Source organism: Pteropus vampyrus, unplaced genomic scaffold, assembly GCF_000151845.1.
Source record: "Pteropus vampyrus isolate Shadow unplaced genomic scaffold, Pvam_2.0 Scaffold38, whole genome shotgun sequence".
Classification (NCBI taxonomy): domain Eukaryota; kingdom Metazoa; phylum Chordata; class Mammalia; order Chiroptera; family Pteropodidae; genus Pteropus; species Pteropus vampyrus.
Genome location: NW_011888819.1, coordinates 1,419,439 through 1,441,157, shown reverse-complemented (window position 1 = coordinate 1,441,157; position 21,719 = coordinate 1,419,439). Strand labels below are relative to the sequence as shown.

General features: G+C 35.7%; 1 protein-coding gene across 2 annotated transcripts; it reads left to right on the top strand.

Annotated features, from left to right (window-relative positions):
• Nucleotides 1-387: 387 nt before the first annotated feature.
• On the top strand, nt 388-21,654 carry USP16 (ubiquitin specific peptidase 16). Of its 2 annotated transcripts, XM_011358199.2 has the most exons (16): nt 388-592; nt 3,723-3,826; nt 4,625-4,728; nt 5,629-5,816; nt 6,395-6,490; nt 7,063-7,193; nt 7,512-7,599; nt 8,837-8,915; nt 10,235-10,326; nt 10,679-10,735; nt 11,657-11,833; nt 14,886-15,549; nt 16,619-16,713; nt 17,616-17,702; nt 20,981-21,137; nt 21,236-21,654. In XM_011358199.2, exons 1-16 carry the CDS (start codon nt 419-421, stop codon nt 21,358-21,360), a joined length of 2,418 nt encoding a protein of 805 aa, XP_011356501.1. In that variant the 5' UTR covers nt 388-418; the 3' UTR covers nt 21,361-21,654. The 2 variants fall into 2 exon arrangements, with proteins under 2 accessions (XP_011356501.1, XP_011356502.1); XM_011358200.2 differs by lacking the exon at nt 10,679-10,735.
• Nucleotides 21,655-21,719: the final 65 nt, after the last annotated feature.

Here is a 21,719-nt window from a genome sequence, read left to right as displayed (position 1 = left end):
CATGGCCGTAGACCAGCTTGTTTTTATACACACGTGACTGCCATTCTGAGGAGAAAGCCTGCACTTTTACATTTCATGCCTCCATGCCTGTGTTCCTGGGATACATCCTTTCAGATAGTTTTTACTCTGTGGTAGATACCAGTGAACCTAAAAGTGGGTTCTTCTTTGAAATCCTAAAAGAAGGACTTCAAAAAAAAAAAAAAGCAAAATTTCAAATTTCTATAAAAATCTCTTTCTCACATAATCATCTCATTATATTGAAATATGAAGCAAAAATTTAAGTTTTCAGATCATCTAATAATTTGCGTACAGAGTAAATTCATTTTTAAAGGTCAGATAAAGAATAGGTTTTGAGATCATCTGAAGAAAGCTGTATTTTACTTCATGTACTCCTTTATTGTTTGTTTTGATAGAACCTATGTGCAGACATATTAGAAAAGGATTGGAACAAGGTAATTTGAAAAAGGCTTTAGTGAATGTGGAATGGAATATTTGCCAAGATTGTAAGACGGACAATAAAGTAAAAGATAAAACTGAAGAAGAAGCGGAAGAAAATCCTTCAGTTTGGCTATGTCTTAAATGTGGCCATCAGGTATGGTTAGATTTTAATCTATAAGGGATTTTATAAAACTTTTTGAGTTGTTTTAGAAGGTATTACTTAAGTACAGTATGGGTAACTAGGAGGCCAGCTGGCACAGGTCATATGTCCCTGGGGAACAGATGCTGAGATTGAAATTTGTGAGATTTAGGTGGTTTAACTATGGAGTATTCTCACTGTGTTTTCATCAGGAAAACTGTGAGGGAAGCAGGATTAGGCAGAGGGAGAAGTTGAACAAAGAGATAGTGCTACAGGCCCCAGCTAATCTCACAATGACCTCTGGCTTTCAGGGATGTCCTCAGCTGAGGCAAGAGGCCAGGCCTTTGTATTTATGGGTAGACCAGTCATTGGATGTGGACTGTCCTTGGCGGGTGTGGGTGGTGGGGGGGTGGGGGAGTGGGAGGTGGTTACGGCGGGTGTGAGGGACTGACCATGGCCAAGGCAGCTCCCTTCCACTGAGGATAATTCTTGGGGATGGATAGACTGAGCTGTGAGCTATGTGCTGTCAGTAGGCCACATTCCTGGCAGCTGCGGGAAGGAGTACCTTGGTCATGGGGGTGGGGGCCATCTGGGTGGCAGAACAGCTCACAGGTATGCCAAGGTACTAAATAAAGGTCAGGGCCTCTTAGTCACTCTCGGTTTGGTGGAAAGTAGGCTACTAGCCAGTCCTATCATGAAGCTTGAAGATGAGGCAGAGAGCCTTTTTTTATTATTTTCTTTTAAATTAAAATTTTATTGCGATAATTATAGATTCACGTGCAGTATAAGAAATAATACAGAGATATCTCTATACACTTTGCCCAGTTTCTCCCAGTGGTAACATTTTACAAAGCTGTTGTATAATATCGCAACCAGTATGTTAACATTGATACATCCCAACAATCTTAATCAGATCTCCCCAGTTTTACTTTTCTTTTGTTGTGTGTGTATGTGTGTTGTGCGTGTGCATGCATGTGTGTATATGTATTAAGTCTGTACAATTTTGTCACCTCTATGTTCACCACCACAGTCAAGATACTGAGTAGTTACATCACATGGATCTCATGTTGCCATTTATAATCATCCCTGCTTCTCTACTGCCATCCCTTCCCCTAGCCCCTGGCAACCACAAAACTGTTCTCTATTTCTAAAATTCTGTCATTTAAAAACTGTTATGTAAAGGGAATCATACAGTATACAACATTTGAGGATTGGCTCTTTTCACTTAGCATAATCACCAAAGATTCATCCAAGTCATGTATTATCAACAGTTTCTTTTTTTAATTGCTGAGTAGTACTTTATGGTATAGATATACCACTGTTTAACTATTCACCTTTTGCAGGATATCTGGGCTGATCCATTTTGGGGCAGTTACAAATAAAGCTGCTACAAACATTTATGTACAAATTTTTGTTTGAATTTAAGATTTTATTTCTCTGAGGAAAATGTCCAAATATGCAATTGCTGGGTCATATGATAATTAAATGCTTAATTAATGCTTTTTAAGAACCTGCCAAACTATTTCCAGAGTGGCTGTACCATTCTATATTCAGACCAGCATTGTACGAGTGATTTACTTTTTCTGTATCCTTGCCAGCATTTAGTATTATAACAGCTTTTTATTTTAGCCATTCTGATAGGTGAATGGTGATATTGTCAGGCAATTAAATTTATATGAAGAATATATTTATTATGTGTATTTGAAAGGTTTTCATTGAACTTCTTAATTACCCATGGTAAGCATGAATTTATTTGGTACTTCAAATTTTCCAGAATACATTTCTTATTATAAGTTTTATTTATTTTGCTACCTTTTTAATTCCTAACATCAATATTAACTGTTAACTTTTATTCTGTTATAGTTATTATTGGCACTGTTGGCAAGTAATTCTCAATTATTGTCTTAAGACAGCTCATCTCATTCTTATGTTTCAAATCATCTCAAATGGTGTTATAATTTTTTAAATTAATATTTAATTCATTTTAGAATCAAATATTGAGTGATAAATCAGTATTGTTTGCTACCATAGGTAAAGGATTAGAAGTCATTGATAAATATTTCCCCTCCAAAGTATATTTTTGGCTACAGTAGAAATAGGACTACTTATTACAGTGTAGTCCAAGAGGGTTGGTGGCTAGTTCAGTTAGTTACACAATGGAGATCTATTTCTTAGCAGCGATTTAACCAGCTGCAGGCAGAAAATCTGGTCATGTTCTTTTATGAATAAGCCTACACATCTTATAGGTAAAAAGCTCTCATTTACTTGTTCAATGAATATTGACTTCCTTCCATTTGCTAGATTTTTGTTTTTGTTTTTGTTTTTTTGATAATATATTAATTTGTTTTTGTGCCTTTTGGATTTATAGTCCAAGGGAGAAATGATAGAGAAAGTAACAACTTTAAGGTAGAAAATAAAGAATGCCATCAGGAATGTATACCATGTTTGGTAGGACTGTGTTTACAGAAAGAATGTGATGTTGTCTCATCCTGAGAGGAGCTAGCCTGTGAACAAGATCCTGAAGACTGGGTACAATTTGATCAGTGGCAGTCATGGTAAAGGATTCCAAGACACATGGAATAATGTGAACAGAACTGTGTTGTTGTGAAAGTGCTGAGTGCGTTTACCTGATAGATGGTGTGTGAACAGGTGAATTATGGGAGTTAACCCCGTAAAGGTAGATTGGCATCAGAGAGGAATCAGGTTTATCAATTAGGAGTTTAAGAGCAACTTATAATTTTTGAATTGAGTGTATGAACAGCACTTTGTTTTAGGAACATTAAACTGAAAAAAAAAATGTGTGTGAAGAAAGAGGTTGAAATTAAGAAAATATTTAGGAAGCTGATTCAGGAGTACAAAGTAGACCTAGTTAATGACAGAATTAATACGGTTTAGTTAGGACGGGAAAAGGCAGATCAGAGAGGAAGGAAGCGTACGTTCCTAAATATCTTCTTCCTTAGGTGGCAGTGTCAGTTGCCTATTCATATTTTAAGATTTAATTCTCTTTAGAGTCTAATATTTTATTTTCAAAATTGTAAGAATGGTGGAATTTCTTCAGCCACTTCTTTGTTCATTACAGATTATGAACTCTTTCCTCTTTTGGTGAATTTTTGTGGCTTTGAGATTTGTGATTGTAATTTTCCAGGGCTGCGGCAGAAATTCTCAGGAGCAGCACGCTTTGAAGCACTATATGACACCAAGGTCTGAACCTCATTGTCTGGTTCTTAGTTTGGACAACTGGAGTGTATGGTGAGTTTCACCTCCTGTGCTCATTGACTGGAAATTATTTAAAATATTGGAGAATGGAGGCATTTGTAATGTTTAAGGAGCAAGAAAGTTGAAATGTTTGTATTTGTTTAAATACCATTACTTTTAGAAGGCTAGATAGAGAACGTGGTGTTATGAGAAGCTTTTGCTTAGTATTGTACAAATACAAACATTGTAGCATGTAGAAAACTTAGGAATTTTCACCCTTTTTTTTTTTTTTTTGCTTGTGACACCATGTATGGGGTGGATTGTTATTAGTTTAAAAGTTGAGACACTAAGAACAAATTCCAGATAAACTGAGAATTTAGTAAAATTTTAGCAATGAATTTTCATGAAAATAAATGTCAGGCTGGTATATGTATTTCCTATATTTTAACGTCATTAAAACAAATTTCCACATCTTTAAAAATCATTTACACAGCAGTGTTCACTGAATATCATCTGTCAATTATAAAATTTGATAATTTTGATGACGTAGGCCTAATTTTTGAAATATGTATAGAAAAAACTTTTGACTTTAATGTTATAAATACCCATTTCAGTAAAATGTTTGTTTTTTTCACAATATTTATATGTAGCCATAATTTGAGCTAATCTTACGAATAGTAAACCAGAGTTAATATGGATAGTCTTCTTTAAGAGAACATCAAAGGTTTATTTTCACTTTTTCTAGCAGAATAATTCAGTGATTACCCACCTCGGGTTCCAGGAGTTATCATTTGTCCCCTCTTTTGGTTGTCAGTCTGTCACTTTTCTTCTCTGTGGTCTTTGGGGACGCAGGTGTTACCTATGTGATGAGGAGGTCCAGTATTGTAGTTCAAACCGACTGGGTCAGGTGGTTGATTACATTAGAAAACAAGCTGGTATTGCAACTCCAAAATCAGGTAAAAATATTATTTTTCTTAATACATACTGTACTGTTGATTTATATATCTGCTGATATCTAGATTATTTTACTGTACTACCCATTACATATAGCTCAATAACATTAATTGTGGTTGATTTCAAACTATGAAACTATTTTTCATTAAGAATGTAACACAGTGAGAATGTAGGTAATTCTAAATCATTAGAATTAAAAGAGAATCTGAGAAATAATCTAGTCATATGAGATGAAGAGTCTGAACTAAGTAGTGAGCAGTAACACCTGGTCCCTATACCCTGACACAGGGGCTTAAGATAGACCTGCCTTATACTGAATTTACTTTTGTTATTTTTGTTTGGATGAAATTAAAGTATTTGTAACTCCTTCAAAAGGCCAGATACTTCTCAGGTATTTTTCACGCATAATTAAATTAATTGGGTTGACATGTATCGTCAGTGTTAAGCTTGCTTAGATTTTTGTGGTCACGGAAGTATCTTTGGCAGAGCCAGAATTTTTTGTTCCTAACTTCAGGATTCGTTTTTGACCCACAGAATTCATTTAAAAATTTATTTTATGTCCACATTCTTTACTTGATTGCTTTACATTCCAATTTTACAAGGTAAGATATGCTCATTTATAAAAAAAACTTTCGTACATTAAAAAAGTGTTTATGCTAAAGCATATCCTGTTTGGTTTCATTTGTCAAACTAATGCTTACATCAGTTCTGAATATTTTTTTTATTTTTTCTTTCTTGATGGTAACATATTTATTAAAAAACATTTTTAAATCAAACAGGTGGAAAATAATGATATTAGGTAAAATTCACAAATTCTGTTTGTCTCAAGTATAACTTTGCATTTAGTATGGCTGTATTACATATGTTGCTAAATCTCTCTCTCTCTTTTTTTCCCCCTAAAGCTGCAAAAGATAATGGTAGCATTGAACTTGAAAATAAAAAATTAGAAAAGGAAAGTAAAAATGAACAAGAGAGAGAAAAAAAGGAAAACAAAGCTAAAGAAAATCCTCCCATGAATTCTACTTCTCAAATAACTGTGAAAGGGCTCAGTAATTTGGGAAATACATGCTTCTTCAATGCAGTTATGCAGGTGCCAGTGTTAATTTTTTCCCCTTTAACAGTTCTAGTGTTTTTCTCGTATTATAGGCTGTTTTTGATTATTTCTTACTTATTGAGTTTTTTCCCCCTAAGTAATTTATTTCTGTGTTTTCAAAGAAATCTCAAAGAAATGTTTACTTTGCATGTCAGTAAAACACTGTGCTAAACACTAGGGTGCAATCGGTTTCAAAACAAACTTGACCCCTGCCCTCATAGAATTCGCTCTTGGGTGGGGAAAGCATATGATAACCTAATACAGAAATGAATGGCTAATTACAAGTGGTGGTCAGTGGTGGAGAGAGAACCATGGTGCTGGTGGGTAGCTACTTCATGTGGAGTGATGGAAGAATGAATGCCTTTCCGAGGTGATGAATAAACTCCGAGCTGAAGTATTTATGAGCCAAATAGAGTGGAGAGATGCCACTACTTTTTATTTCCCAAGATAGATACAATGAAGATTGCAGTGTTGATAGCGATTTTCTGTTTTGATAGCATAGACACTTTAAAAATATTTGAATGAATTGATTTGCCTTTAGATAATTTTCCTTTTTTTTCCATTCGGCATTCTAGAATTTGTCACAAACACCTGTGCTTAGAGAACTGCTAAAAGAAGTGAAAATGTCTGGAACAATTGTAAAAATTGAACCTCCTGATTTGGCACTAACAGTATGTACTTTAAATTTTTCTTGTAATCAATAATTTTCCTCTCTGAATATTGATTTTTTTAAGTCATTTTAAAGCATCAATGTTCATTTTTATCTTTTTTGTTTTGTTTTAGACTACCAAGTTAAAGATTTTCAGAACAATAGCAATCATAAGAGGCCTTTACATTTATTTACTGTGTGTATGCCAGGTTCAGCTGTGCTCTAGTGTTTGGCTGCCTTCTTGAGAATGTTGTTGATACTTGTGAAGCCCTAGGCATATATTATCATTTTTAATATTGTAGGTGACTTAAATGCCAAAGAATTTTACCTTATCCATTTTTATTATTTACATTTTGCTTTGGCGCTATTATATTACTTCTAAGGTAGTAAGTTCTAATAATCTTTAGTAGAACTGGATTCTTCATAAAATAGTCTATGACCAGAAACTTTCTATATCTTTTGATGTCATTTTGAACTTTTTTAAATGGACAACTCTATCAGGAACATTAGCAGTACAAGTTGACTAGTTACATTTTGGTAAAATAAATGCTTTCAAACTCGACTGAAGAAAGTATTTTTTATTCCCATATTCAGGAACCTTTAGAAATAAACCTTGAGCCTCCAGGCCCTCTTACCTTAGCCATGAGCCAGTTTCTTAACGAGATGCAAGAGACCAAAAAGGGAATTGTGACACCTAAAGAACTCTTTTCTCAGGTCTGTAAAAAGTGAGTATCTGCTTTGATTGTGCTTTCAGTTCATCAGTAAGATGCTGAGAAATTAAATGAAAAAGTGAATAGCATTAGAGTCAACCCAGTACATATATTAGAGCATTGTTTATTTTATTTAGATTAAAGAACATGTACTTTATGTGAAAATGAAATCTGCCAAGGGCGTTGTTGGACTTAACAGAAATTTCGAGAAACTAGAACACTCCAGGATTTGGGCTATGGTTAAGATTTTACAAAAATAGCTTCATATTTTAGTAGACTGATCATTGGTTTCTTTTTTTTCTTTCTTCTTTTTCTTTTTTTTTTTTTCTGTAGAGCAGTGCGTTTTAAAGGCTATCAGCAGCAAGACAGCCAGGAGCTGCTTCGTTATTTATTGGATGGCATGAGAGCTGAAGAACACCAAGTTAGCATATTTTGACCAGTGTATTTTATAATTCCATCTTCATTTACTTGTCGGTCATTTGATATCTTAAGAGTTATTAAAGCAATGAAAACTAGTTATTAAGGCCATTGTATTTAAAATTTTTTTCTACACCAACCTTTCTGACCAGTATGTTTTAATTGTTAGAATAAATGAAGAGAATTAGAAATGATTCTCCTTTTTCATGATGCTCTATTTTGCTTGACGATTCTGGAGTTATCATTCTTTAAGGATTCTGTACAGGCCTATACCAGGGGAGCTACAAAGTATTGGAACATGTCTCTCCCAAAACAATTCCCAGCTATAGCGTACCTTCCTCCTATTCTGAGGAAGCTTTTTGAATCTAGAAAGTATAGCAGGTCTCCGAATAATGAGTAATGTCATTTTGTTTAATGTTTCATTACAACGTTCATGAGATGCCTTAGGAACTTAACTGTTGTTTATATCAATTAGTCTATTGTAAAATTGGTTTTGTTATACATTGTTTTGCTTAAAGTTACAGAACCTATTGACAGTGTTAAGTGAGGACTTACCGTATATTCATTTTGTAAGAGTCAAGGAACATCTGTTGCATTTTAAAATTTTTGTTTAATTGCCAGGATGTAAAGTAATATATTTGGGGATGTGAATATAACTAATACTAGTAGTAATATAGCGATAACAACTAATATTTATTTAGCTCTTATTTTATGTCAGGCACTGTTCTTAGTATTTTATATGAATGACCTTACTCTGTCCTCACAACCATTCTATGAGGTAGATGCTATTATCATTTCCTCCCTCCATAGATTCTAAAGCTAGGATGTAGAAAAGTTCAGTACCTGGTTCAAGTTCACCCAGTAATGGTGGAGCTGGGCTTTGCATGATGGAGTCTGTCCCTGTAGCTCTCATTTTATCGTTATGCTTCCCAGACACGATACTTCAGTGGTCTTTCCGAAGGAGATGGGCGTGTTCTGAAAAGCTTTGGTTTGAAAAAGTTGAAATCTTGAAATAAGACAGTGCTTTTGTTTTCATGGGTTAGTGATTGTTTATAAATATAATTCTTTTTAGCTCTTTGAATTAATTTTGAAAATGTGATTTTAGAAATATTAATTTTTATTTAGTAAGTATGGGCAGCTAATTCTTGATCACTTTTTGACTTGATTACATATTTTCTAGGGAAAATAACTATAAAATTTTAAATTTAATAGTATACATATGTCCATTTTATTACTTTTAGAGAGTGAGTAAAGGAATTCTTAAAGCATTTGGTAATTCTACAGAAAAATTGGATGAAGAACTAAAAAATAAAGTTAAAGGTAATGTCTGAACTTTTTGAACTAAATCACTATAGTTGAATTCCTTTGTACCTTAGGTGAAGATTGCTGGCACAGATATTTTGACTCTAAAATTTTTAAATATATATTTCTCTTTATCACTCACTGATTTTTTAAAAAATTATTCAATACTCCAAAGGTGAATATTTCAGAATAAAATAACTTTTGGTATATTTTTATGCAGTATTATAGTGAACTTTATAAAGATAGAGCTAACATCACAATTTTATTTTTTCAAAAGCTTAGACTTCTAATTAGCAGTGATAAATGAATTATACTTGTCTGAGTTGTCAGTTGCTGGTTTTTTAATCACGGAGCCAATTTCTTTGTTATTATTGTGTTGCATTTAAAGATTTAGCGTAGATCTGTCTGCTAGAACTGTCTGTGATGATGGAACTCTTCTTCATCTACTCTGACAGAGTAGCCATTAGCCACATGTTGGCAGATGAGCCCTTGAAATGCGATCGGTGCAACTGAGGAGCTAAATTTTTATTTTTATTTAATTTTAATTAATTTATATTTAAGTAGCCACAAGTGACTGGTAGCTACTGTATTATAAAGCACAATTTATATTTAATACATAGCAACTCTTTGCCTCTTTGGTGCCCTGTAGGGCCTGGCCGGTGATAGAATCATTCCTGCTGGCACTGTCATAAATTGTGTTTCTGCATAAATGGACAGCTACCGCTTGAATAAGGCTTATAAATTTCATGTATTTAGAAAATGGAGCGATCAGGTAGTAAAATTATGTCACCTTATACTAAATTTATCAAGATTATTTCTGAGAACATAGGAAAATAAAAGGATGGTTTTATCTGGAACATCTGCATGAAAAAATTTTTGTTCTGTTTTGATTTTGATTTTAAATAGAGTTAAGTCTTAGAGTTCACAAAACAAATTACATGCATTCTCGCCCAAGTTTGCTGCCAAATGATAGAATGTTAGAGCTGAAAGTGAGCTCGAATATCATCCAGCCTAGCCCACCTGCTCATTCTACTAGTGGAGATATCGATATGCAGAAAGTCTCACTGACTTGCACAATTTATTTTCCACAGACTAGACCTTGAATAAGAACTTTTTTCTTTTTCATGAGATGTGATTATTTTAAATTTTGTTACGCTCAAAAGTGGAGTATAGGCTGCTGACTCTAGCATAAAAATACAATTATGGTAATGAATAAAGAAAAGCAAATCTCAGATAGGAAATTAAAAATAAAATTTTAGGGTCAGGTAGGTAAGTAAGTAGTTTTAGCTCATTCAATCAATTATATAAGGGTAATTGATGAACTTTTCCTCTTATAGATTATGAAAAGAAAAAATCAGTACCAAGTTTTGTGGACCGCATCTTTGGTGGTGAACTGACTAGTACAATCATGTGTGATGAATGTAGAACTGTAAGTAGATATGCTGGATTTATTCATTAAGTAGAGTACAGTTTATCAGTTGTTTCTTTCAAAAACGGAAACATCTAGTTTCATGAGATCCTTTGTCGAACTACCCAAATATGCATCATTCTTTGCTAGAACTATGAGCACTCCTTACATGTGGAAGAAGTTAGCTTAATATTTTGTTTTATGTCCCCTAATCTGGCATCCTCAGTGCTGTATATTTTTCATTTCATTTTTTTTAAACCTTTATTTTAAAACTTAGCTCCATGCACACTCCACCTCCCACCATGATCTTACTAGATAATATCTGAAGTGAATCGTTTCCTTCCTTTCACACTTTCTTTTTTGGTTGGTTAAGGTCTCCTTGGTTCATGAATCTTTCCTTGATTTGTCTCTACCAGTTTTAGATGATCAGGTAAGACTATTGAGTTTCTTTTATTTAAGTAGTTTTTTTTCCCTCTGTTAGATTTTATGAGGGAAGCCTGTCACCTTTTCCAGGTTTGTACGTTACTAGCCTACGGAGAATTTTTCTTAATGTATTTGAGATAGAAGGATTTTAAAGATTTGAATAAAGAATGAGGTAAATACTTTTTTTAAAAAAAAAAGAGGATGATGTTTCTCGAATTCTTTATAGATAATTAACTTGATTAGTTTACATATAGGGAAGTATTTTCTTCATATTAAAAGTTACTATTTATTTTCATTGTTTAAGACTAACTACAAACCCCTTACAGTTTTAAGTTCATGGATGTTAACAGAGAGTACCTCAGTTGTAATCCACATTAATCTGATTTCTATCCAGTGGGTGTAGGAAAAAAGAGAACATGTTAAGAATATTGGATAAATTATTATTCAACTTAATATGACTTAAGAGCCCCGTTAATCACTTACTTAGTGATTAAAGTCTTACCATATTTTTTACTTTATTTTTTCTTACCATATTTTATCTTTCTCTAAAACTATCATTTACATGCAAAGAAAGAAAAGAATAAAAAGAAATACCTGTATTGGGACATGTAAATCACCTATAAACAGAAAGTACATTTAGAAGTGGACATAAGTACAAGATATAGCATGTATCCAATAAAATTTGTTACATTTCTTTTTATTATACTTGGATCGGAAGTTACCTTTTTTTACTGTTTTGTTCGTTTGCTTGTTTTTTAGTATGTGAAGATTGCTTTTTGGTATTTAAGATGAATGAATTTTTCTACATTGCGGAAAATAAATCTAGTGTAAAATAAGAATAGAAAAATATTTAGATAACTTGAAATCTCTTCACCAAACAGTAGTTGTAAAATTTTATTTTGGGCTCATATTCTCTCCATATTTTAAGAGTGGTAAGAAAAGTATAAATGATAAAAATCTGAAAAAGACAATGGAGGATGAAGATAAAGACAGCGAGGAAGAAAAAGATAATGACAGTTACATAAAAGAGAGAAATGATATTCCTTCAGGAACAAGTAAGCACTTACAAAAGAAAGCAAAGAAGCAAGCCAAAAAGCAAGCCAAGGTGGGTAATTTGGAAGAAAACCATGCTTTTCTAATTTCATATTTTGAACCACTGAGTTTGAAGTCTGAATGACATTGGTAGACGTGTCTCATTTTATATAGAGCACTTTCATTTGGCAGTTAATTCAATGAATCAGTTCATTTAATAGTCTCTGCTGGGAAATGTCTGACCATTTGTGAAGAAAAGGTTGTGTTTTTTTAATCTTGCATTACTGTGACAATTAAAGAGTTCATTTTTAATAAATTTTTTAGTTGTTTATTCATTGACATTCAAAATTTAAGAATATTTAAAGACATCCATCAAAAGTTCCCTTCCCCTCCTGTCCTTTTATGACACAGATAACCACTTTACCTAGTCTATATGTCCTTCTGAAGTTTCTTTTAGAAAATAAGATCAAAAACAAATATGTAGTCTTGTTTTTCCTTTCTTTTAAAAATTATACATACAGCTCTTGCTCTAATGGCCAGTGCTGCAGTAAGTAATCTTATACAGTCACTTAGCAACAAGGATATGTTCTGAGCAATTTACTGTTGGTCTGTTTCATCATCATGCAAACATCGTACTGTGCCCTTGCACCAACCTAGAGGGTGCAGTCCGCTACACACCTTGGCCACGTGGCGTAGCTTATTGCTCCTACGCTACAAGCTACACAGGACATTACTGTACTGAATACTGTAGGCAATTGTAATAGAATTGTATTTGTGTACCTAAACATAGGAAAGGTATGGTAAAAATACAGTACAAAAGATAAAAAATGGTAAAAAATGGTACACCTGTATAAGACACCTACCATGAATGGAGCTTGCAGTACTGGAAGTTGCTCGAGTGAGTCAGTGAATGGAGAGTGAAGGTGACACCTGGACGTGACTGTGTACTACTGTAGACTTTATACACACTCTACACTTAGGCTACACTAAATTTATTAAAAATATTTTTTCTGTCTTTAATAATAAATTAACCTTAGCTTACTCTAACTGTTTTACTTTATAAACTTTAAAAGTTTTTTAAACTTTTTGACTCTTGTAATAACACTTAGCTTAACATACAAACATTGTATGGCTGTATAAAGTTTTTTTTTATTTATATCTTATTCTGTTAGCTTTTTTTCTATTTTTAAAACTTTTTACTTATTTTTTTATTTTTTAAACTTTCTCATTAAAAACTAAGACACTAACACACCCATCAGCCTAGGCCTACCCAGTGTCAGGATCATCAGTATCACTGTCTTCACCTCCACATCTTGTCCCACTGGAAGGTCTTCAGGGCCAGTGACACACATGGAGCTGTCACTTCCTATGATCACAGTGCCTTCTTCCGGAATACCTCCTGAGGGCCTATGTGAGGCTCTTCTTGAGGAGGTGTCACTCTTTTCAGAAATACGTTATGGTGGTTTGCTTGGTTGGTTCTTTTTTTCATCGTAGATTTGCTTGTAAGCAGGTAATGCACCATGAATATTCCTCTCTATTAATTAAAACCTTTCAGTGTTGGGGTCCATGTTTTCAGACTTTTTAAGGAGCTTGTTGAGGTCTGCAAAAGCTCCTGCTAAACCCTTCACTGTGAATTTTCCTGGGGGTTCTTCTTTTTCTTCCCCTGCAGTTTCCTTTTCTCTCGCCTCTCCTTCAGCGATCTGTTCCTGTTCCAACACTTCCTTTTTAGTCAGTTTCTCAGGAGCCACCTCTAAGAGCTCTTCAGTGTCATCCTCATCCACATGCAAGTTAAATAGTTTCCAATCTCAACCACAGCATCGTTGATTTTTGCAGCCTTTGCGCTATGGCGTTCTGATGGCTACATCACTAAGCAATAGGAAATTATCAGCTCCGTTATAACCTTATGAGACCACTGTCATAAATGCGGTCCATTGTTGTCTGAAACGATATGCAGAACAAGACTGTACATGTCATCTGTAGAGTACATTTTGAGAAGAGGGATTGCATTTGTAGTTTTGATAAATATCACCTAACTGCCCTCCACAAAGGTTGAACCAATTTATTTTGCCATCAGCAACATATGAGATTTGCTGTTTCTCCTTATCCTTGACAGCAGTGTTATCAAACTTCTGGATTTCTGCCAGTCTGATAGCTGGAAATTACCATCTTTCTGCAGTTTTATTTTCCACTTTAATATGTGAAGTTAAGCATGTTTTTATGTTTAAGAGCCATTTGTGTTTCCTTTTCTTAGAAGTATTTGTTTTTATTCTTCCTCCACTTTTCTTTCATGTTTATCTCTATTTAACTGAAATACATTTAAAAATGTTTGTGTCTTGTGTCTTGTATACTGCTGTTCAGCCTTCTGCTATTACAAATTAGCCTCGCAGGGACTGTCCTTTTAGTTACAACCGAAAATGCTAACCCCTTGAGCCTTTAGGCATTCCAGTAGCAGGGATCTTGATGAAATGCCTGCCAACCTCCTTACCCCCACCCCCACCCCACCCCTACTTGGGAATAGGCCGCAAATGGCAAAGATGATGATTTTAGAGGAGGAAGTTCATTATTACCCTCTGTACATGCTGCTTCCTTGAGTTCTCCCTAATTTGGGATCATTTGTTTCCCAGAGTATTTTCTTCTATCTCTCTGCCCAAAGTAGCCCTAAACTTGTTGATGCTTGAGTTTTCAGTGTGTTTTTGATCTTTTCAGTGAAACTTTGACCCAGTAATTGTAAGTCACCTGGATCTGCCCCTTCCCGTCGTATTTACAGTCAGACTCACAACCTGGTGTAATACCTGGCTGCTTAGGTTGGATGGTTTTCCTGCTCTGTCTAGATCACTGCTCTTAGAACAGAGACCATGTCTTGCACATTTTTATTTGCCTTAGTGTATAATTTATAATTTTTTGGTGGTCAGTGATGGTTTATTCCTGCTTTCAATTAAAGAACTTTTCTTCATAATTTATTTGATCCCTGATAGTAAAGGAATTTTTAGCATTAGAATTCTGGGAGTGAAATTTTCCTTATTAACTTAATTATTTGATTGATAAGCAAGAAAAGCTAATGTGGTTCATGTATGCTCATTCTCTTCCTCTCCATTTTTAAAAAATGTTTTATACTTTTTACACAGAACCAACGAAGGCAACAAAAAATTCAAGGAAAAGTTCTTCATTTAAATGATATCTCTACCATTGACCATCCTGAAGATAATGATTGTGAGGTCGAAATGTCACTTCAGGAAGAAGTGGATAGTAAATCTGACCACATTTCACAAGAGGAAGTTATAAATAAAGAGTATTGTGTTAATCAGAAAGATTTGAATGGCCAAGAAAAACTGATAGAAAGTGTAACTGACAATCAAAAATCCACAGAGGAAATAGATATGAAACATGTCAACATGGACAATGATCTGGAGGTTTTGTCATCTTCTCCCAGTGAATGTACTAGGAATTTAAATGGTGCCTACCCGCAAGAAGGAAGCAATGGAGAAGGGGACATTTCCAGTGGTTTGAAAAACCTTAACTTGAATGCTGCTCTTCAACCCGACGAAATAAACATAGAGATTCTGAATGACAGTCATGCTCCTGGGACCAAGGTGTTTGAGTTTGTAAACGAAGATCCAGAAACTGCTTTCTGTACTCTTGCGAACAGGGAAGCGGTCGGTACTGATGAATGTTCAATCCAGCACTGTTTATATCAGTTCACCCGAAACGAGAAACTCCGGGATGCAAATAAACTGCTTTGTGAAGTATGCACCCGGAGACAGCATAATGGACCAAAGGCAAATCTAAAAGGTATTGAGATTCTCTTACAGAAGGTAAAATTAACATTCAGAGGCACATTTTGCACTGCATAGGTGGGGTCCTCCCATTTTAATTGTTTTAGGATTTGGATGGCATCAATAGGTTCCCTCTACCATGTACATATTTAATAGAAGGATGGTTAAGCAGAACTCTGTGGCTTCAACTGCGAGACATTTTGCTCTCGGATGCCTCTCCCTGTGGGTCAATCATCCCACTGGCGTGTTGGCACAACAGAAGCCTAATAGGTAGTGGCTGTTGCTTTATATCCTCAGTTTCCTGTCCGCATTTGTGACGGCCCTCACCTCACTTGCTCCCGGGAAGCTAGCTACACTTCAATTTGTCAGTGAACTAAAGTGACATTCCCAGTGCAAGGTGCTAGGAGGACAGTGCTTTCTTACAATCGCCCTCAGATACGAACAGAAAGATACTAATTCCCCTCCTCCGCTCATCCCCACTTTTTTTCAGCTTGAGTAAGTGGGATGGGGAGAGACCATGGATGTCTAAGGAGTCTTGCTAGAATTGTTCAACTGTTTTTAAAGTCTAGCTTTTATTTATTTACATGTCAGCACAAAAAGTAAATTGTGTTAATTTCATAGCAATTCTGTTTAGAGCAGATGTCGGCAAACTGCAGTCCACAGGCCAGATTTGGCCTATTGCCTGTGTTTGTATCATCTCTGAACTAAAAATGTTTTTTTATAGATGAATATTTCAAAATGATTTTATGGTAGAAAACACTAACTTCGAACCCCAATTAATTAAAAGTTATTTCTCCAAAAATAATTCCATTCTTTTCTTCAGTAGACTGCAATCATACTCACATATTATTATATTTTGAATTCCATCAGTAAAAACTTGTGGAAGTTTTTCTCTCGTATATGAATACCTACAAAATATCCTTGATCTGGCCTCTTGGTCCACAAAGCCTAAAATATTTTTCTATTCCTCTCCGGAAAGTTTACTGATTCTCACTTTAGATGTTTGAAATGATTTGATAACAAACTGAATGCTTTAGAGTTCTAAATCGATTTTTACACTAGTAAATGTTTTTTTCTTTTTTTAGGTGAAAAGAAACATGTTTACACCAATGCCAAAAAGCAGATGCTGATTTCTCTTGCTCCTCCTGTTCTCACTCTTCATTTAAAGAGATTTCAGCAGGTAACGCTTGTTACCTAAAATTTGTTTTAAACGTGTAGCACCTGCTTCGTTATGTCTCACCATGTAACTGTTTCTTTGGTTTTCTGTTACTTTTTTTATTCTAACTTCAAAGAAGTAGGAAAGTAAAAACTATATATGGGTAAAACAGAAGTTTTGATGAAGATGCATGTGAAGGTTGAGGAGAAATTTAAGAACAATTGTTTCTTAATTTTATTAGAACTCATGTTGCTCTTTTTAGTAATATTAGCATCTTACTCTAATCTTATTTTTGGATTAAAAAGAAAAAAAAGGCCCTGTTTACTAGGTATATCTCACACTGAGGAAATGTAGTGATGGTTTTCTGTTTTGTGTGTGGTATCTTAATTTTACTGACTCTTGACAAAAAGACATTGATACCTTGGACCTTCATCGTTTTGGTGACCTGATCTTTTTTGCTCTAAGCAGTTGAAATTTCAAGTTCAGTTCCAAATTCAAAAAGTACCTTTCGAACATTTTCCTCCTCTGCTTGGTATGGGCCTAACTTGGATGGGTTTCTGTGAACAATTCACTGAGCCTGGTTAGAGTGTAAGGCTGAGAATGTGTGCTTCACAGAACAGTATTCTGCTGTTGCTCGGTTTTAGGCACCCAAAACCTCTGGTCGAATGTGGCTTTTCTGGTTGGCTGAAAAAGAAACATCGAGAATTTTCTTACAAGAGTAGCTTTCTTAATGTGCTGGGGGGCGGGTGTGTGTGTGTATGTGTTGTGTACTTAGCAAAAACAAACCAACTAGCAACCGGTCGGTCAGGGAAACTGAACCAGGGCTGGATGTTGGTGCTCTCTGGGCATCAGTGGGACTACAGTTTACTTAACATGCACAGCTCTTCCAGGAAAAGAACTTCATCTAATGCCCCTCTTTTTTTTAGGCTGGTTTTAACCTACACAAAATTAACAAACACATAAAATTTCCAGAAATCTTAGATTTGGCTCCTTTTTGTACCCTTAAATGTAAGGTAAGTAAAAGTGGTCTTTTCGGGAAAAATCTTGTAAAGAGAAATCATAGCTTACCAAATACTATAACAGCAACTCACAGCAGTATGAAGCTGATAAGAATTACTGAGTAGAGCGGGTCTTTGGTTTTTGTACCTTTATAATTTGAAGATCTATGATGAATCGTTTTGAACATTAGGTTTATTATTTCAGTTTAACATTGTTTTGAACCCTTATTGTGGCAGACATCGACTTGGGAGCTAAGGGCCCAAAACTAAAGGTGAGCATTAATAGATAATCTCAGTTTATCATGGTTGAATGTTAAGATGGGTATACACAGAGCAGGGGTGGAACTCACTTAACCCGGCATGCTCGTGGTTCAGGGGAGGCTCTGTGAAGTCAACTAGTAGTTAACTAAGGAGTAAGAGATAGTGGGATGAATCAAGAATAGGCAGGATTTCCAGGCAGGAGCAAAGGCAGAGCAGTGTAAATGACATGGTGGGTGCCATGGATTGGCAGTATAAGCACTTCTGGAGCTTACAGTACAAGGTCTGGGGAACGTTGGGAGATGAAGCCAGGAAAGTGAGATAGGAATGAAGTTTTGGAGGATTATCTTGGTGAGGAACTTGGGCTTTATTAGGTATGCAGTGGGGAGCCATTCAAGTTCAAAGCAATGGGCTGTCATGGCCAGATCTGTATATTACATATGTTACTTGCTGAAGCATGGAGGCTGGATTCTTAGGAGGAAATGGCTAGAGGCAGGGAAACTAGTTAGGAGGCTGTCGAATTTGTTCAATCAATAGATGATGAGGGCTTAAACTAGGGCAGAAGAGGGGAAGGCTGAAGGAATATTTCAAGAGGTAAAATTAACCAGACTTATGATCAAGTGGCTATGGAAGATAAGGCAGAGGCCTTAAAGTGAACGCTGAGAGTGACATAGAAAGAGGAGCTGAGCATGATTCCCAGGGCCTGGTTGAGTGATTAGGCATATGAGCAGATAGGGGTACCACAAATAGAGGTAGGAAATACAGGTAGAAGAGCAGGTTGGAAGGTGGAGAAAGGATAATGAGTTCAGTTTTGGATACATCGAGTTTCATATATTTTTGAGATATATATATTTTTGGCTACTTTTAGAAAGCTTTTGGATGTACATGTCTGAGGCCCAGGGCAGAGAGGTTAGGGCTGGAGATAAGAATTTTGAAATTAGTATACAGGTAGGAGTTAAAACAATGAGAAGATAGGATCTCTAGTGTAGAGCATGGAGAGAGAGAAAGAAGAAGTTGCGAATATAGAACTCTGGAGAGCATCCGAGTGTGAGAGGCTTAGCTGGAAAAAAAGGACGCCACGAAGGGTCTCAACGAATCTCCATTTGAAGAATTTGGAGAATCAACAACTCAGATAGTTGTTGAGGCGGTACTGTTGTACTGTATTCAGAGTTGAAATACTCAGTATAAACATTATCTACAAAATTTGAAATGATGGAAAGTCCCTCCCCAATTAAAAATTTTCCACAAAAGGTATTTCAGAGCTGGTATTTCAGACTGAATTGTGATTATTTTTATGTTCTCACAATAGGCCAGAGACACTTTTGCTGGTAAAAACAAAAAACCCAACCAACCTTTGGTTGGATTAGTTTTAAATATGTCATTAGGAATCCATCTTTTGCTTAAAATGCCATTGCCCTGTGTTCAGGTTTCAAGGAAAGGGCCAAGTGGCCTCAGTGTTAGAATTATCAGGGAAAAAAGACTAGAAAGTATTTGTGAATTAGACAGTATAGAGGTCATGGAAATTTTTCAAGAATTGTAGGTAACATTAGTGGGTGGAGAAATGAGAATATCGAAGATAAAGCATGTAGATATGTTAGAGGATTTGTTGAAAAGGAAAAGTGGTAGATCCATGGAGTTTTATTTTTAAGTCTGGGAGACTTAAGTAGGTTTGTAGGCCAAGAGGAAAATCTATAAGTTTAAGATACAAAGGAGAAAAAGATATCTCCTTTATCTGGTGAAAGTTGGGGCCAGTTGCTGTGAAGGACATCTATGGAAGAGGCAGCTAAAGACAGGTTACAAGATTATGGAGTCACACTGAAGACTCTGATGAGGTAGAACATCATGAACTTAACCATCTGCATGGTTACATAACTTTGTTTCCTAGCAATAGCAGCTGTCTGGGGATGGGATGGTGAAAGGAATGTTGGTAGGAGTGGGGTTTTATGATGAATTGGACGTGGTGGCAGAGCTGGCGATGGGTAGGAGAGAGATTATTTGTAAGATACATGTGGTCTAAGTCTCAAACTTTAATGTGCACACAAATCACTTGGGAACCAGTGGGTCTGGGGTAGGGTCTAAGATTCTGCCTTTCTAACAAGCTCTCAGGTAAGGCCGATGCTGCTGTTCCATTACCACATTTTGAGTAGCAAAGACAGACTTTATATGGGAACAAGACCAAAAGAGGCTTCCTAAGCCAGGAGACAATGAGGATTGGAGGATCCTGTTAAGTTGAAGAGTAAGATGAGTAGGAGGAATGGAAGAGTTATGACCTAACTGAGGCTAGTTAGTAAGAATTCTAACAGTTCTGAGTGATGACCAATTCGAATAGTTCTGATTGTGGTTGTCTAAAATGGAATGGCAGTGAAAATCCTGTGGAGGCTCATTGGTGGACATAAATCCGAGGTAGGTGACAGGATTTGGGGTGAAGTATCAGGTTCAGTGAATCAAGTTCATAGATTAAAGAGGTGTGTACTGGCAGTACTATAGAAGGGCAGTGATGCCTGTTCAGGACTTTTTACAAGAGTATAAATGTAGCATATTGTCTGAAAGTGGCCCCCAGCCTGTGTGATTCCAACCAGTTCTATGGCACATGGATCTTTAAAGAATAAGCAGCCTCCACTCCAGATGGGGAGCGCGCGCTTGGGAGGTTGACTGTGCTTCTCACTGCATCCCTAGGGGGCATTTGAAATGTAACAGGTGGTTTTTGGCAGGACCTAAGTGCCGTCCTCTTGCCATTAAAGGCTTAACATTTGGGGGCAGAAACCAGGATGATAGAGTTGTTGAGGTATGTTGGAATTATCTGACCCAACACTCCTGAAGAAACTGACAACTTCAGTTGTTTCTAATAGTGTAAAGTAAGTGTGAAAATCCTCAGTAAGTTGTGAAAAGGTGGGGAGAAAATAGTCAAGTTCAGACTCATGAAAGATTTCTGCATTCTCAAAGTGAAAGAAACTTTACGTGGTTTAAAATTGTCTTGCCAACAGTATCTGTATAAGTGGGACTAGAACTAACCTGAATTCTATTCATTTTTAAAGAATGTTGCTGAAGAAAATACAAGGGTACTGTATTCCTTATACGGAGTTGTTGAACACAGTGGTACCATGAGGTCAGGACATTACACTGCCTATGCCAAGGCACGAACGGCAAATAGTCATCTCTCTCATCTTGTTCTCCACGGTGATATTCCACATGGTAAGATGTCTATAAAATTCTGGTATTCACCATATATGGCAAAACCAAAAATTAATGAACTTGAATCTTTCCATTTATACTTTACATTTCCTTGACAGATTTTGAAATGGAATCAACCAAAGGGCAATGGTTTCACATCAGCGATACACATGTGCAAGCTGTGCCTACAACTAAAGTACTTAACTCACAAGCGTACCTCCTATTTTATGAGAGAATACTGTAACAATTTCAAAGTGCTTTCTCTGGAAACACGTTTATGCTTTTATAATGGCTGTAATATTAATAAAGAAGTAAAGACTAACTGTAAATCATGTTCACGTCAGATTAAATAATGCCAGAAATCATGTTTATTGAAATATTGAAGGGAAAATAACTACAAATTTACAATGGCTTTGTATTGTCATAGTGGTTTTTATTCCTGCTCTCAGTTTCTGGAAAGGATTCTGAATTAAACCCTCTGTGGTTAATGTCTGGGTGGTGGGTTACAACACATCAATAAACTGACTTACCCCCAAAACTTGTTTTATTACTTAGAGCATTGTAAGTTGTATTGACTTACCCTACTAGGTAACAATTCTAAAA